Source organism: Arachis ipaensis, chromosome B8 (genome assembly GCF_059453495.1).
Source record: "Arachis ipaensis isolate K30076 ecotype BB chromosome B8, ASM5945349v1, whole genome shotgun sequence".
Lineage (NCBI taxonomy): Eukaryota > Viridiplantae > Streptophyta > Magnoliopsida > Fabales > Fabaceae > Arachis > Arachis ipaensis.
This window is the reverse complement of record NC_142443.1, coordinates 112,329,452-112,347,022: the sequence shown is the minus strand read 5'-3', so window position 1 is coordinate 112,347,022 and position 17,571 is coordinate 112,329,452. Positions and strand designations below refer to the sequence as shown.

The following is a 17,571-nucleotide window of genomic DNA, read 5'->3' as shown; positions in this document are numbered from 1 at the left end:
GCTCAGCTTTTGAGGAGGAAAGTACTTGGCTAAGAAATCCGTGACCAGCTTATCCCAAGAGTTCAGGCTGTCTTTGGGTTGAGAATCCAACCATAATCTAGCTCTGTCTCTTACAGCAAAAGGGAAAAGCATGAGCCTGTAGACTTCAGGATCTACTCCATTAGTCTTAACAGTATCACATATCTGCAAGAATTCAGTTAAGAACTGAAAGGGATCTTCAGATGGAAGTCCATGAAACTTGCAGTTCTGCTGCATCAGAGAAACTAATTGAGGTTTCAGCTCAAAGTTGTTTGCTCCAATGGCAGGAATGGAGATGCTTCTTCCATGTAAATTGGAATTAGGTGCAGTGAAGTCACCAAGCATCTTCCTTATATTATTATTATTTTCGGCTGCCATCTCCTTTTCCTGTTCGAAAATTTCTGAAAGGTTATCTCTGGATTGCTGTATTTTAGCTTCTCTTAATTTTTTCTTCAGAGTCCTTTCAGGTTCTGGATCTGCTTTAACAAGAATGTTCTTGTCCTTACTCCTGCTCATATGACAAAGAAGATGGCACAGAAAAAATAGTAATAATAATATAGATCCTTTATACCACAGTATAGGGATCCTTGTGTTAGTAGAAGAAAAGAAGGGAAGAAAATCTGAACTCAGAGAGAGAGGGGGTTCGGATTTTTGGAGAGTTGAAGGAAAGATGTTAGTATATCAATAAACAAATAGAAGAAGATGAGAGGGGGAAGTGAATTTTCGAAAACAATTTTTGAAAAAGAGTTAGTGATTTTTGAAAATAGTTTTTGAAAAAGGTTAGTATTTTTTTTCGAAATTTTTTTTTAAATAAAAAATAAAAATAATTAGTTAATAAAAAAGAAATTTTTGAAAAAGAGGGAAGATATTTTCGAAAATTAGAGAGAGAGAGTTAGTTAGGTAGTTTTGAAAAAGTTAAGAAACAAACAAAAAGTTAAGTTAGTTAGTTGAAACAAATTTTGAAAACCAATTTTGAAAAGATAAGAAGTTAGGAAGTTAGAAAAGATATTTTGAAAAGATATTTTTGAAAAAGATAAGATAAGAAGATATTTTTGAAAAGATATGATAGGAATTAGTTTTTGAAAAAGATTTGATTTTTAAAATCACAATTAATGACTTGATTCATAAGAAATCACAAGATATGATTCTAGAACTCAAAGTTTGAATCTTTCTTAACAAGCAAGTAACAAACTTCAAATTTTTGAATCAAAACATTAATTGATTATGTTATTTTCGAAAATTTGGTATAAAAATAAGAAAAAGATTTTTGAAAAATATTTTTGGAATTTTCGAAAATAACTAAGAATTTTGAAAAAGATTTGCTTTTTGAAAAAGATTTTGAAAAAGATAAGATTTTCAAATTGAAAATTTGATTTGACTCATAAGAAACAACTTGATTTTAAAATTTTTTTGAAAAAGTCAACTCAAATTTTCGAATTTGCTGAGAGAAACAGGGAAAGATATTTTTTTTTGAATTTTTATGATGAGAGAGAAAAACAAGAAAAATGATGCAATGCATGGCAATTTTAGATCAAAATTATGAATGTGTGCAAGAATGCTATGAATGTCAAGATGAACACCAAGAACACTGTGAATATCATGATGAACATCAAGAACATATTTTTGAAAAATTTTATATGCAAAGAAAACATGCAAGACACCAAACTTAGAAATCTTTAATGTTTAGACTCTAATAAATAAAAAATGTACATGTAAAACAAGAAAAGACACAAAACAAGAAAAACATCAAGATCAAACAAGAAGACTGACAAAGAACAACTTGAAGATCATGAAGAACACTATGAATGCATGAAATTTTCGAAAAATGCAAGATGCACATGCAATTGACACCAAACTTATAACATGACTCAAGACTCAAACAAGAAACATGAAATATTTTTTATTTTTGTGATTTTCTAAATTTTTTTTTTTGGATTTTTATTTTATATTTTTCGAAAAATTCTTTTGAAAAAGAAAATAAAGATTCCAAAATTTTTAATATGAATTCCAAGAATCTTGCCATGTTAGTCTTAAAGCTCCAATCAAAGGGTCAGGCATGGCTTAATAGCCAGCCAAGCTTTAATCAAAATATGAGTGTAATTCAGACATGACAAGCCTAACATGCTCTATCCAAAAGAATTAGACATGGCTTTACAGCCAGCCATGCTTCACATGCTTCATGAAACACTGGAATTCATTCTTAAAAATTCTGAATAAAAAAAAATTTTTTTTTTTTGAAAACATTTTTATTTTTTTCGAAAACAGATGAGAAAATTTTAGAAATATTTTTGAAAAATTTTTGAAAATAAAATAAAAAGAAAATTACCTAATCTAAGCAACAAGATGAACCGTTAGTTGTCCAAACTCAAACAATCCCCGGCAACGGCGCCAAAAACTTGGTGCACGAAATTGTGATGTCCAGGCTCGAACAATCCCTGGTAACGTGAGCAACTTGGTACGCGTAATCGTGATTACACTTTCATAATTTGTCACAACTTCGATACAACTAACCAGCAAGTGCACTGGGTCGTCCAAGTAATACCTTACGTGAGTAAGGGTCGAATCCCACGGAGATTGTTGGTATGAAGCAAGCTATGGTCACCTTGTAAATCTCAGTCAGGCAGATATAAAGTGATAATGGTGTTTTCGAATTTAATATAATAAAATAGGGATAGAAATACTTATGTAATTCATTGGTAGGAATTTCAGATAAGCGAATGGAGATGCTTTCGTTCCTCTGAACCTCTGCTTTCCTGCTATCTTCATCCAATCAGTCTTACTCCTTTCCATGGCTGGCTTTATGCAAGGGCATCACCGTTGTCAGTGGCTACATCCCCTCCTCTCAGTGAATAATATGCTCACGCACCCTGTCACGGCACGGCTATTCATCTGTCGGTTCCCGATCATGCTGGAATAGGATTCACCCTCCTTTTGCGTCTGTCACTAACGCCCAGCATTCGCGAGTTTGAAGCTCGTCACAGTCATTCAATCATTGAATCCTACTCGGAATACCACAGACAAGGTTTAGACTTTCCGGATTCTCTTGAATGCCGCCATCATTCTAGCTTACGCCACGAAGATTCCGGTTAAGAGATCTAAGAGATATTCATTCTAGCTTATTTCATGTAGAACGGAAGTGTTTGTCAGGCACGTGTTCATAGGGGAGATGGTGATGAGCGTCACACATAATCATCACCTTCATCACGTTCTTGGGTGCGAATGGGTATCTTAGAAGCGAAATAAGATGAATTGAATAGAAAACAGTAGTACTTTGCATTAATCTTTGAGGAACAGCAGAGCTCCACACCTTAATCTATGGAGAGTAGAAACTCTACCGTTGAAAATACATAAGTGAAAGGTCCAGGCATGGCCGAGATGGCCAGCCCCCAAAACGTGATCAAAGGATCATAAGGTAATCCAAAGATGCCTAATACAATAGTAAGAGGTCCTATTTATAATAAAGTAGCTACTAGGGTTTACATGAGTAAGTATTTGATGTATAAATCCACTTCCGGGGCCCACTTGGTGTGTGTTTGGGCTGAGCTTAAGTGTTGCACGTGCAGAGGCCATTTGTGGAGTTGAACGCCAGTTTTTGTGCCAGTTTGGGCGTTCAACTCTGGTTTTGGATCCTTTTCTGGCGTTGGACGCCAGATTTGGGTAGAAATCTGGCGTTTAACGCCAGTTTACGTCGTCAATTATTGGCCAAAGTATGGACTATTATATATTTCTGGAAAGCCCTGGATGTCTACTTTCCAACGCAATTGGAAGCGCGCCATTTCGAGTTCTGTAGCTCCAGAAAATCCACTTTGAGTGCAGGAAGGTCAGAATCCAACAGCATCAGCAGTCCTTTTTCAACCTCTGAATCTGATTTCTGCTCAAGTCCCTCAATTTCAGCCAGAAAATACCTGAAATCACGGAAAAACACACAAACTCATAGTAAAGTCCAGAAATGTGAATTTAACACAAAATCTATTAAAAACATCCCTAAAAGTAACTAGATCCTACTAAAAACATACTAAAAATAATGTCAAAAAGCGTATAAATTATCCGCTCATCAAGCTTCAAACTCACGAGTGCTGGGCGTAGTGACAGACGCAAAAGGATTACTGAATCCTATTCCAGCATGATCGAGAACCGACAGATGATTAGCCGTGCGGTGACAGCGCATTTTGGACCATTTTCACTGAGAGGACGGGATGTAGCCATTGACAACGGTGATGCCCAACATACATCTTGGCATGGAAAGGAGTATGAAGGATTGGATGAAGACAGTGGGAAAGCAGAGGTTCAGAAGGAACAAAAGCATCTCCATACGCTTATCTGAAATTCTCACCAATGAATTACATAAGTATCTCTATCTTTATTTTATATTTTATTTATCTTTTAATTATCAAATCCCTATAACCAATTGAATCCGCCTGACTGAGATTTACAAGGTGACTATAGCTTGCTTCAAGCCGACAATCTCCGTGGGATCGACCCTTACTCACGTAAGGTTTATTACTTGGACGACCCAGTGCACTTGCTGGTTAGTTATGCGAAGTTGTGACAAAGAATTAAGATTATGAACGTGTGTGTTAAGTTTTTAGCGCCATTACCAAGGAATGAACGATCACGATTTTGCATACCAGTCATGCATTCAGAGTTAGAGAAAATACCACCACATTTGAATAAATGAGACTACTCTAAAAATTAAACTCAATTTCTCATACATTACATTCCCTTTTTTTTCTTTTTAGATTCAAGTTCAGTGAGCGGTACATGAGACAAATAATAGAATAGAACTAATTCTAAGAACTGAAAGTACAAAAGACCATGCAAGCAATCAAAGCAACAGGAAACAGAAAACAACAAAATAAGAACGGAAGAGAAATAGAATGAAAGGAACTCAACCACCTCATATATGCTAGTGGCCATCTTATTCCTCCATGAAGAACATTCATCTCCCTTTGGTGCTATTAAAATAAGTAGAAAAGCCATAAGCGTAGCGACAACACCAAACTTAAAGGTTTGATTGTCCTCAAGCAAAGAAGAACTGAAAATAGAGAGGGACATAGCAAGACATAAAAATTAGTATGATGAAAGAAGAATAAAAGGATAAAAGAATAAGAGAGAATTAGGATTGGGGGTAGATGAATTGAAATCAGGCACTGAGGGGTTTAATTTGGGCGTCGCATGCGACACGTACGCGTAAGGCACGCGTACGCGTGGATCGCGCTAATTTTAAGCGACGCGTACGCGTCTGGGACGCGTACGCGTGGATGGCCAGGAGTGGAGAATGACGCACACGCGTCAGGGACGCGTACGCGTGATGGGGTTTGTGCGCCAGCACAATTCCAGCCCCACACCATCATAACTCTCTGGCCAAACACCTTTTACGCCGATTTTTCAGGGTCACGCGTACGCGTCAGGGACGCGCACGCGTGGGTGGCGAAAAGCGCAAACGACGCACACGCGTCAGGGACGCGTACGCGTGATGCGGCTTGTGCTTCTAGCATAGTTCTAGTGCTACTCCCGCTCAACTCTCTGTCAAATTTTATTTTTCACGCACACACATATGACGCGTACGCGTCAGCGACGCTTGTGCATCGTGTGCTCGTTTTTTTTTTTGTGTCACCTGAAGTGTTCGGTTCCTGTTATAAAACAGCTGCATGATAAAAAAAATGGTAAAAACTCAATAAAAATCAAATAAGTAAGAGAACTACTATTACGAAAAATGATTAAGGATACGAAATTATCGGGTTGCCTCCCGACAAGCGCTTCTTTACCGTCACTAGCTTGACGGTCAGCTCCTTTAAGGAGGAGGATCATAGGGGCTCAGCTCTTCACCCCTTACTTTGAACTTCTTTCCTGTGTCTCCATAAACTAGCTCAATATGCTCTAGAGAGAGGATTCTATTTACTGTATAAATCAATACTGGATTCCTAGTCAACACCACCTTCATTCCTGGGGAGAAACCTTCAGTGGGGATCTTTTTGTTTCTCCATCCCCTGGGTACTTTCTTATTTTTGGGAACCTCCTCCTTGGTGGATGATGCAGTCCCAACACCAAACGTAAGTTTGATGTCAGAAGGAATTTTATTGATTGTCACCAAAGGAGGTTTGAGCTGTAGATTCTGCTGTCCGTCATCAAGGGGTTCTTGAGGGTTTGGATCAATAAGCTCAGTCTGCATGCACCTCTCTTCTTTACCTGTTGAATGTATATCTTTGAAGACATGAAAGACCAGTTCCTCATTATGCACTCTGAGCACTAATTCACCCACTTCTACATCAATTAGAGCTCTTCCAGTGGTTAGGAAAAGGTCTTTTTAGGATTATAGAGGCATTCTCATCCTCCCCTGTGTTAAGAATCACAAAATCTGCTGGGAGAAAGAACTTACCCACTTTGACCAAGATATTTTCCACTAATCCGTATGCAGGCTTCATAGATTTGTCTGCCATCTGTAATGCTATCCCTGTGGATTGTGTCTCTTGGATTTGCAACTTCTTCATCACAGATAAGGGCATTAAGTTGATGCTTGCTCCAAGATCACATAATGCTTTCTCAAAGGTTGTGCTCCCAATGGTGCATGGAATTTGGAAGCTCCCTGGATCCAGCATCTTCCTTGGTAAGTTATTCTGAATGATGGCACTACATTCTTTAGTCAGGACCACTGCCTCATCTCCCTTTAAAGGCTTCTTCTTTGACAACAACTCCTTCATGAATTTGACATAGAGAGGCATTTGCTCCAAAACCTCAGCAAAAGGAATATTAATTTGCAACTTTTTGAAGACTTCCAAGAACTTTGAAAACTGCTTGTCCTTGGTCTCCTTTTGAAGTCTCTGAGGATATGGTATTTTAGGCTTGTACTCAGGAGCTTTTGGCAATGTTGGATAAGTGTCAAGAGAGTCTGGGAATGGGTTGTCCACACGCTTTGGAGGGACGTGCTCTACTTCTTCTTTCTTCTCATCTGGGGCTTCTTTTTCAACTGACTCTCCATTGACCTTGGTCTCAGAGCCAGCTACTTTACCACTTCTCAATTGAATAACCTTGCAATCTTCTTTTTCAACTGGCTCCTTATTAACTTGTGCTTCTGTACTTGCCACTTGTCCACTTATCAAGGTGATAGCCTTGCATTCCTCTCTTAGATTTGGAATTGTGTTACCAGGAAGGCTATTAGTGGTTCTCTGATCAATTTCATTAACTTTTGTGGCTAATTGACCCATCTGAATCTCCAAGTTCTTGATTGATGCTCTGTTTCCTGTCTAAAACTTGTCAATATTACTTTCAAATCATTGTTTTGCTGGGGCTGAAAAGTTGCTTGCTGAGATGAATGAAACTGGTGGTTATTAAAATTTTTCTGTTGAAAACAACCCTAAGAATTATTATTAAAATTCTGTGGCCTCTGAGGTTGCTCTCTCCACCCAAAATTTGGGTGATTTCTCCACACCTGATTGTAGGTCTGAGAATAGGGATCATTATTGGGGTTTCTAGGAGCACTCCCCATGTAATTGACCTGTTCAGAAGAGGATTGGGCATAACCATAATTATCATTTTGCATAAAATTACTTGTCATGTCATAAGAGACCTCTTGAGGTGAGTTTTGGGTGTTGATAGCTGAGACTTGCATGCCACCCATCTGTTGAGTGAGTAGACTTATTTGCTGAGACATAAGCTTATTCTGAGCAAGAAGAGCATTAAGAGCTTCCACTTCCATAACACCATTCTTCTGAGAAGTCTCAGAGTTCACAGGATTCCTATTAGATGAGTATAACTATTGGTTGCTAGCAACCAATTCAATCAGCTCAATAGTCTCCTCCGGTGTCTTCTTCTTGTGCAATGAATCACCTGTAGAATTATCTAAGCACATCTTGGACATTTCACCCAATCCTTCATAAAAGATATCTAGTTGGGTCCATTTGGAGAACATGTCCGGAGGGCATTGCCTAGTCAGTAGCTTGTACCTCTCCCAAACTTCATAAAGAGTTTCACCATCCTTCTGCTTGAAGGTCTGAACCTCCACCCTAAGCTTAGTCAGCTTCTTTGGTGGGAAAAATTTAGTAAGAAACTCAGTAACAACCTTGTCCCAAGTATCCAAACTCTCCTTGGGTCGGGAATCTGGCCATAGCTTTGCTCCATCCCTCACAGCAAACGGGAAGAGCATGAGTTTTTATACCTCTGGGTTCACTCCATTTGTCTTCACAGTATCACAAATCTGCAGAAAATTAGAAATAAAGTGATTTGGGTCTTCGTGGGAAAGACCATGATACTGGCAGTTTTATTACACCAGGGTGACCAATTGTGGCTTCAACTCAAAGTTGTTTGCTGCTATAGGAGGTACCACAATGCTTTTTCCATAAAGATCTGTAGTAGGAGCAGAGTAAGAGCCAAGCATTCTCCTTTTTTGCTCATCCCCATTTGGATTTGCCACATTGGCATTAACAGTATTATTAGGATCCATGGTGGATTCTGCAGCCTTGTAAAGTCTTGCTTGTTGCAAACGCCGCCTGAAAGTTCTTTCAGGTTCAGGATCAAAGTCTAAGAGATGTTCCTTGTCTCTTCCTGTGCATACACAGACAGAAAATAAGAAAAGATGAGAATCTCTACGTCAGAGTGTAGAAAATTTCCAGTGAGGTAACCTGTGTAAAAGAAATAAAATAAAAATACTAAAAAAAATTAACTAAAAAAATTCGAAAATTACTTATTAAAATAGAACAAAAATTTTGAAATTAGTAAGAAAAATAAACAGGAAAAATTGAAATAAAAATAACTAAGGGACACCAAACTTAATTTCAGAAATTAAGGAAAAAAATTAATACTAATTTATTTATATATTTATTTATTTATTTATTTTTTCGAAAATACTAAAACAAAATTTAATTAAAATTAAAACTAAAACGCCTAATCTAAGCAATCAAATAACTGATAGTTGTTAATCACAGTCAATCCCTGGCAACGGCGCCAAAAACTTGGTGCGGTAATTTATAACCACAAACTAATTGGCAAGTGCACCGGGTCGTACCAAGTAATACCTTAGGTGAGTGAGGGTCGATCCCACGAGGATTGATGGATTAAGCAACAATGGTTGATTAATTTACTTAGTTAGGCAAACAGAAAATAGTGTTTGAGAGTTCAAAGACATTAAACAAAAGAAAGAATATTAAAGAAAGGTTAGTAAATAAGTTGAGAATAAAGTATGGAGAAATAGTTAAGGCTTCAGAGTTATCTATTTTCCGGATTGACTTTTCTTATTAATTTTTTTTAATCATGTAAGATTTAATTCATGGCAACTATATGTGACTAAACCCTAACTCCTTAGACCTTTCTAGTCTCCTCTAAAATTCATCAACAGCCAATTCCTTGGTCAATTAATTCCAATTAGGGGGTGAAGTTCAATTCTAGTTATCTGCCACAGAAATCCTAATTACCCAAATATAAGAGGATTATATATCACGTATCCCGTTAAATTCAGATAATTAAAATTTAGAAAAAGTTGTTTTCAAGCTATTGTTCAAGTAAAGAACTTTTCCAAGTTATACAAGAACTCAATTAGAAAGAGTGTCATATTTCCGTTCCACCCAAATTCATAAAATAAAGAACGAAAATAATTCTTAAATATAAATCAGTACATGAATTAAAAATAAAAAAACAATAAAATCAATCCATACAATAGACAGAGCTCCTAACCTTAACAGTGGAGGTTTAGTTGCTCATGGTTCAGAGAGAAAATAAGGATTCTGATAAAATGTATTTTGGTAGTTTGGAATGGAATGGGATCCCCCCTTTAAAAAAGTTTCTTCTTTTTATATCTAATCCTAATTAATTTAAAATCTATTTTCTAAAATTAAAATAATATCTTTTCCTATTTTAAAATAAAATTTAAATTTAAATCAGAATTAATAGGAATCAGCATTTTCTGCACTTCGCACTTGTCACGCGTACGCGTCAGTCACGTGTACGCGTCGATGGTCTTCGTCGCGTGTCACGCGTACGCGTCAGGTACGCGCACGCGTCGCCATGGAAAGCTCCAAATCACGCGCACGCGTCAGGTACGCGCGCGCGTCGCTACTCGCTGTCATCTCCTTTATTTCTTGTGCTCCTTCCATTTGTAAAAGCTTCCTCTCCATCCTCTAAGCATTTCTGCCCTATATAGCCTTCTTCTCTTTTTCTGTGGAAGTTCCATCAAATCCAACCAAATGCTGCCTAAAATAAACAGAATTGCACAAGACTCAAAGTAGCATCCATAGTGGCTAAAAGATAATTAATTCTTGATTAAACTCAACAAATTAAATGCAAATTCACTAGGAAAAGATAGAAAAGATGCTCATGAATCAATATATATATGAGAAAAAGCTATGCATAGACTCATGGGGATGCGCGTTGGGGGACAATCCAATGGTTTAGCAAACCGGACTTGTCGGGTTGGCTGTATAATCGACAGATGAGCTCATTAGCCATAAGACAGGCATGCATCATATGCATTTGTATGCTTTGCTTGGGTTTGAGCTTGTTTTGGTTTGCCTAATTGGTAAACTGTTCTTAACTGCTACCTGAACTATTTGCTATAACTGCTACCTAAATCTGTGCTTTCCTTGCCTGTGTTGCTTGTGTTTGTCCTGGTGTGCTACTTTTGAGAATGAGCTTTGGTGCTGAATTGATGATTGTGTAGATTGATTGCGTGGTTGATTTCTGATTAAGATTTTCTTATAAGAAAGGTTTTGGATTTCTGAAGGATTAAATATTGTTTCTTTGAAAAGGTTTTGAATGATTAGCTATTGGTTTTTAAAGATTCATAAGGCAATGATAATCACTGAGCTTGAAAACAGTTTTCTTATTAAGTATCTTCTTATGACAATTCTGAAACTCTGTGGTGAGACCGTGTGGTTAGGTTCTCACCCCCTTACAGCTTTACCTTTTCAGGAATCGGATGAAGAAGTATTATGAAGAGTTATACTGCGTTTTAGTTTATAAGATGTTGTATTAATTAGATTATTTTTCTCCCATCGTCTTTGTTATTACAATTTTGTAAGAGGGATAGGAGTTGTGTGTTTTATATGTATATTATATTATAAGCTATTATGTAAGAAATCTTGTGTATGAATCTATGCTTGTTTGTTTTTTGTAAAATAAAGTATTTATTTCCAGTTTTTAAAGAAATCAGCGATACGGTGTCAAGTCGCAGGCTCCTATTTTAATATTAAGTATATAAAGTAGTTGTAATACTTTTTGCGAGTGGCGCAGCTAGAAACGTAATATCTGGTAGTGAGAGTGTTACAATAAGACATTAGCAGCTAAATTATCCACACCGGGTTTATATTGTATCTCAAAATCATAACCAAGAAACTTATGCAACCATTTTTGTTGCTCAGAAGTGTGGAAAGATTGATTAATTAAATACTTTAGGCTTTTTTGGTCCGATTTACCAAATAGATAATGGTGAAATTTTGCAATAGCCTTGGTGATGATATATAACTCACGAGTATAGGAAGACTGTCACTACATTAAAGGACTCGGTTTCTTAGAGAAAAATGCAATAGGATGTTTGTCTTGGCTTAAAAATGCACCCACACCAATTCTTGATGCATCAGTTTTCAATACAAATGGCATAACAAAGTCTAGAAGAGCTAACACAGGAGCAGTGGTGAAAGTTGTCCTGAGGGCATTGAAAGCTATATCATCTCAGGTTCTCCCTTCATTGCATTAATGGATAAATAGTGCAGGTCTTTTACCTGATTTTTCAATTTTGACAACAATGAGTTCTCTGTACCATCAAGTGGTTGCTCCTATGCTAGAGAATTTTCTTCATCAGTTCCTTCCAACCGATAGAGCACGAAATGTTGATTAGGGCATTTGTAGCTTGGAGAAAATCACTCGTCACACTAAAAGCATAAGCCCTTCTCCTAGCGTAGCTACTGCTCAGCTAGAGAAAGTCGCTTTACCAAGATCCAATTGGGGTTTAAGGTGGGTTTAGATGCGGGGGGTCACTAGTAAAGGGGGTGGTGATGTGCGGGGGGCAGTTTTAGTGACAGAAGTAACAATTTGATTATGGTGGATTGGAGCATGAATATTAGGTTCATGGTTAGGACAAAAAGAGGGTGTGCTTTTATCTTCATAAAGTCTAGCCAAGCTCACTGCATGCATTAAGCTATGGGGACACTGAGTCTTCACCTCACGATGGATATCCTAACATAACCCACTGATAAAATAATCTTTCATCGCTTCATGTGGTTCCAATTGTGAGCGATTATCGAGGATAGTGATCTCCGAATAATAATCCATTATGAAACCACGTTGAGTAAGCTTGAAGAGAGATTCACAAGGTAACTCAAACAACGAGGGGCCAAACTCGACCTCAATCGCACATTTTAATCCATGGCAAGAACAAAATCAAGTATGACATTGAGTCATTTGAAACCACGGTATGGTGGAGCTTGATATGCATAGGAGCAATGCTAACACGTTCCTCTTCATCAATTGATAGTAATAAAAATATTGGTCTGCACTAAAAATCCAACCAAGTGCATCTATGCCAATCAAATTTGTCCAAATTTTGAAGAATCTATTGTAAGGAATGGTGTAGAACCTCCCCTTGAGATTTGTTGGCCTCAAACATTTGGTGAATCTACTACCAATTTTGTGCCACCAACTCAAAACAATTTGCGAATATCGGCATCCATCGTCTTCAAACGCATGCCGTCGGCCATGCTCAATGAAAGCACCAAATGTTACGGTACGAATGAAATAACAGATGAATGCTTATCAATTGATGAAATGTAAATGGAATAACAAGTAATGCAAATTATCTATGATAAAAAACTAATTGTATATTGACATAAGAGAATTTCAAAGATAAAATGAAGGAATAGAAGATAGAGTCAGGGCTTCTATTGAGAGCTTTTGCACCTGCAGAATATTAAGAGAGAAAGAAATGAGCTAGAGAAGAAGAAATATCTCCAAAAGGAGCTAGAGAAAAAGAGTGACCAATATCAAAATTTACATAACAGACATAGCTTCTCAGAAGTCTATTTGTAATTTTGTTTTTGCTCCCTCTTCTTAGCACTATGTTGTGTGGATTGTCACTTAAGTGGTCTCCATTAATAACAGAATTTGGATTTCTTTCTGTGATTTGCAACCCTTCATCTATTTACTGCTCTTGTGCCATATCAGTACCCAATTCTGTCTTATTTGTTGGTTCCTTCATCCTATTAGATTCATTGAATAAGTATAAAATAGAAGATTACTTTCCGTTGGTTTTAAGTTTGTATGTGATTTTTGCAATCCTATAAATTCAACTTACAAGTTTAATCACCCGTGCCATGCATGTGATAAGATTGAAATTATAATTTTAAGTTGTTATGTTAAATTTCATTTTAATTATAATAATTTAATTAATAAAAGAATAACTTGTATGCGTTATTTTTTTTTTCTTAATATAGTGTTAATTGTATTAACTATAAAATAGTTATTTAATCTACTTTTTTCAATAAATCAGGCATATATACTCAATATGACCATAAATAATCTAGTAATACTTAAATCTACCAACAAAGTTTTATATGTTGGTTTACTGTGAAGTAAGAAAATATCAAAATCAGCTCAAAATGAAGAACAAATTAATAGAGAAGCCTAATGCAGAAAGTTTTGTAATAAATAATAAATAATTTAAACCTACTGAATAACAATTCAATGCTATCCTTTGATACCTGCAAAATATATACATGAAACAACACTGTATCAATGTTTGTATATAAAATTATATGATTAACGTAATTATAAAATTGTTTGTCAAGAGAATAAAATTATACGAATTTTTATGATAATTTTAATATTCTCAAACTATTAATGTACAATAAGAATTCATCTATTAGTTCCTAGAATTTCTAAATTTTTTTAAGTGATAGTAATAAATTTTAATAAATAAATAGATTTAGTAAGACATTTTGTTATTACCTTTTTATTATAGGCTCTCAAAAACTTCTCTATATACCACATTCATCGTGCAGTTATCTTCCAAGTGTCCATGATCTTGCAACAGCACTCGCAGACTATCTTTACTCGTTATCCTTGATAACGCAACATACAATTGACCACGGGTGAAAACTGGCCTTGGAAGATAAATTCCAACTTTCGATAGAGTTTGTCCCTGGGACTTATTTATTGTCATTGCAAATGACATGATAATTGGGAATTGTCTTCTTTAAAACCTGACCGGCAATGTTTCATTATTTGGAATTAGATTCAGTCTTGGGATAAGAACAATACTTCCAGGTTTGTTACCAGTTAAAGTCTTGCATTCTAACACATGATTTCTCATTCTTCTAACTTGCATCCTCGTTCCATTGCACAAACCATTAGTTTGGTCTATATTCCGCAGCAACATAACAGGAGCGCCAACCTTCAGAACCAACTTGTGTGGTGGTAGACCTGAACAATTTATTCCATTTAGAATCTCCGGCGAGAAAGCATCTAACTCAAATTCCATATTTTCCTCTTCAGCACACACAGAGTCTGAACTTAAGTAGACTCTTTCTTGTCCAGGTAACCCTGCAGTCATCTTGTTGTTAACATCAGTGACACAATCTAAAGTTAGTGCAAGAATTGCTCTATCCTTGAAATAATTTTCAACGGATAAATTGGATAACATATCTGAATACACGAAATCAATGAGGTCATCCAAAGTTGCCTCAGAGTTCTTAATCAAAATGTCAGATGGTATATAAACGATCGATTCACCATCTGTTGTATCACCAGCCAAACCATCACCAATTTTGAGTAGGCATTCTGCAAAATTTCTGAGTTCTTATATGTTGTTGTTTTCACCTAGTGACAATCTCATGTTTTTTGTAAGCTTCAAAACCTTACAGTTATGCCACAAATATGAAGAATTAATAGAAGACTGAATTATATCTTGCCTTGAGCCTCTGGGAATCACAGGTAAAATTTGTCTAAAATCTCCTCCGAGAACAACAACTTTACCTCCAAATGGCAAATGAGTATTATACGAATCTGAGCACCTTAAGATGTCTCTGAGGCATTTGTCTAAAGCTTCGTAACAATACTTACTTATCATTGGAGTTTTATCCCATATGATTAATTTGGCCTTGGATATTAACCTTGCAAGAGGACTTCCCTGTTTAATGCTACACAAAGAATCCTCATTTATGGCCAAAGGAATTTTAAACTTTGAATGTGCAGCTCTTCCATTAGGCAACAAAAGTGCAACAATCCCACTCGAAGCAACATTTAAAACTATACCTCCTTTAGACCTAATTGAGCATGATATAGTTGACCATAAGAATGTTTTTCCACAACCACCTTGACCGTATAAGAAGAAAAGTCCACCCATATTACCGCTAACAGCACCAATTATTTGATCGTATGCAAATTTCTGCTCATTAGTTAGCCTTTCTAAATACCCACTTAGTTCATTCGCAAGAGCATTAACGTCAAAGTTCAACTCTTTCATGATAATTCTATCTTCTAAGGTGGACATCAAATTTTCTAAAGGATATGGCATTCCACAATATTCTTTCAATGACCTGCCATTTGACTGGAGCAAATCCTTAATTTTTGCAAGTGCAATATCTTTTATTTGGACTTCTGACATGATCAAATCTGTATTTTTTCAATTTAAAATAACACAATTACTTGAAAAATTATAAAATTAATCTCTGGTAAAAAATGTTTGAAATGCATTGTTGAATGATAAATAACACTCCTTATTTTTTGTTTAAAAAATGCTTCATTAGTAACATATCCTTTTAAAAAATATTATTGTGATTAACATGAATATCAGAATCATTATAACATAAAAAAAAGGCACACAAACAACCGATGCAAATGCAAGTATTGGAAGTATGTGGATTTAGTAACGGTTTCTTAGATTAAGTAGATATGGTTTACAGCAATGAATCAAAATTTGTATTAAGAGGAGGAAGTAAAGCAAGTACAAAATTAATATATATATATATATATATATATATATATAAAATCCAATTTTTAAGTAATGTTTTGTTATATTTCCTAAATATTATCAGAGAAAGAGAAAAAGTTAAAGTAAACACTAATAAACAATTTGCCATATGTATGATAATTTTACTCCCAAAAAAGGCATTATGTTAAAGAAAATCACTCTTAAAATTTCTTATCCAATGTTTTTGTTATAATTATATGATAAATTGAATTCTAACAAGGAAAAAAATTATAATAGACTATAGTTACCTTCCATTTGTAGTAATCTTCTTTGTTCATATAGTACGTCATCGGAGAGAAAGTTCCAAATCTTTTGCCAAACAAAATTTGGCCTACTCATGTTATTTGATGTTAATAAAACAACAAAAAGTCTCCTTAAAAAAGTTACAAAGTGCCATGTTCCTGCTTCAGAGATTGCATCAATGAATTCTCTGTCATCCTGCAACAGTCTTAGAGCATAGCATGCATCTTTGAAGGAGTCATAAACGACACCATCAACTGTTCTTAGATCACTGAAACTCGTGCATCCCTTTTGAATGTTCAAAAGTAGCCTTAGATAGTAATCTTCCTTATTCATTGGTGGTATATGAGATATCCTTCCTATGGCATAGCCTTGCTTTCTATGAGTCCACATATGATGCTTTCCATTCCAAACAAATTTTGTTGGAAACTCAGAACAAATTTTTTGCATCATTATGGGCTTCATTTGCTTTGAACCATCCAATCAACATAGATTCCTTGAAAAAAAAAGTCTCAACAACTAACTGAATTGTATCGGTATCTTTGTAGACAATTAGCATATCATCAGGAAGATGGAATGTCAATCTTATTACTACTGGTTCCTTTATTTGAATAGGATAACCAAACAATCTCCATGCAGCTTCACATGCTAATATATATCTACAATCATAATAATTATGTATTTCATCTACCTGAGATTCATTGCTTTGATAAAATGCAGCTGTCACCCTGTTATTACCCTTGTGAAGATACTTAAACAGGTATTTGATTGCTGAAGTTTAGCAAGTATACTCAACATTGATGTGACATCCAAATTTTAGAAGAAGACCGGAATTGTATGGAATTATGAAGGAATTGTCAACCTCTATATTTTTCTTTGATACAGTTCGCCCATCATCTCTTCTTTGATATCTTGGAAAGCCTGCTTCGTCAATAATTGTCCTATCTCAAAATGCCTTGGCAAATACCATTGATCATGCATTGGCTCTTTCTATTTAAATGACCGCATGGACCATGAACCATATATTTCTCAACAGCAGCATACAATTTTGGATTTTTCTTAATAAATTAAACAACATAATAATAATAATAATAATAATAATAATAATAATAATAATAATAATAATAATAATAATAATAATAATAATTATTAACTACGCACCAAATAAGTTATCTTTTTCATTTGTTTGTCTCAATATATCAGCATGATCGAGAAAATTGAAATGATTGTCAGGAATGTTACGATCATCGATCGTATTTACTATACGTGACTCCTTCTTAAAGGTTATTCTACACACATGTGTAGTCGGAAGATAAATTCTGCTTGATTCCTCAATCAAAAAATTTGAGAAGACATAAATT

At 35.6% G+C, this 17,571-nt stretch overlaps 1 protein-coding gene across 1 annotated transcript; it reads right to left on the bottom strand.

The window, feature by feature from the left end:
- Nucleotides 1-13,141: 13,141 nt before the first annotated feature.
- On the bottom strand, nt 13,142-16,546 carry LOC107611290 (uncharacterized). The gene is made up of 6 exons (XM_016313236.1): nt 16,219-16,546; nt 14,818-15,612; nt 14,202-14,733; nt 13,985-14,060; nt 13,678-13,700; nt 13,142-13,199 (listed from the first exon to the last, which is right to left on the bottom strand). The coding sequence occupies exons 1-6, from the start codon at nt 16,544-16,546 to the stop codon at nt 13,142-13,144; spliced, it is 1,812 nt and encodes a 603-aa protein (XP_016168722.1).
- Nucleotides 16,547-17,571: the final 1,025 nt, after the last annotated feature.

What these genes read in the sequence shown, in the direction of transcription:
- LOC107611290 (XM_016313236.1), bottom strand. Translation starts at nt 16,546, where the DNA reads ATGAATAAGGAAGATTACTATCTAAGGCTACTTTTGAACATTCAAAAG. An exon ending in AAACATGAGATTGTCACTAG is followed by an intron (nt 14,734 to 14,817) that starts GTGAAAACAACA and finishes GTGATACAACAG; the next exon opens with ATGGTGAATCGATCGTTTAT. An exon ending in TCAAAGGATAGCATTGAATT is followed by an intron (nt 13,200 to 13,677) that starts GTTATTCAGTAG and finishes TGAATCTAATAG; the next exon opens with GATGAAGGAACCAACAAATA.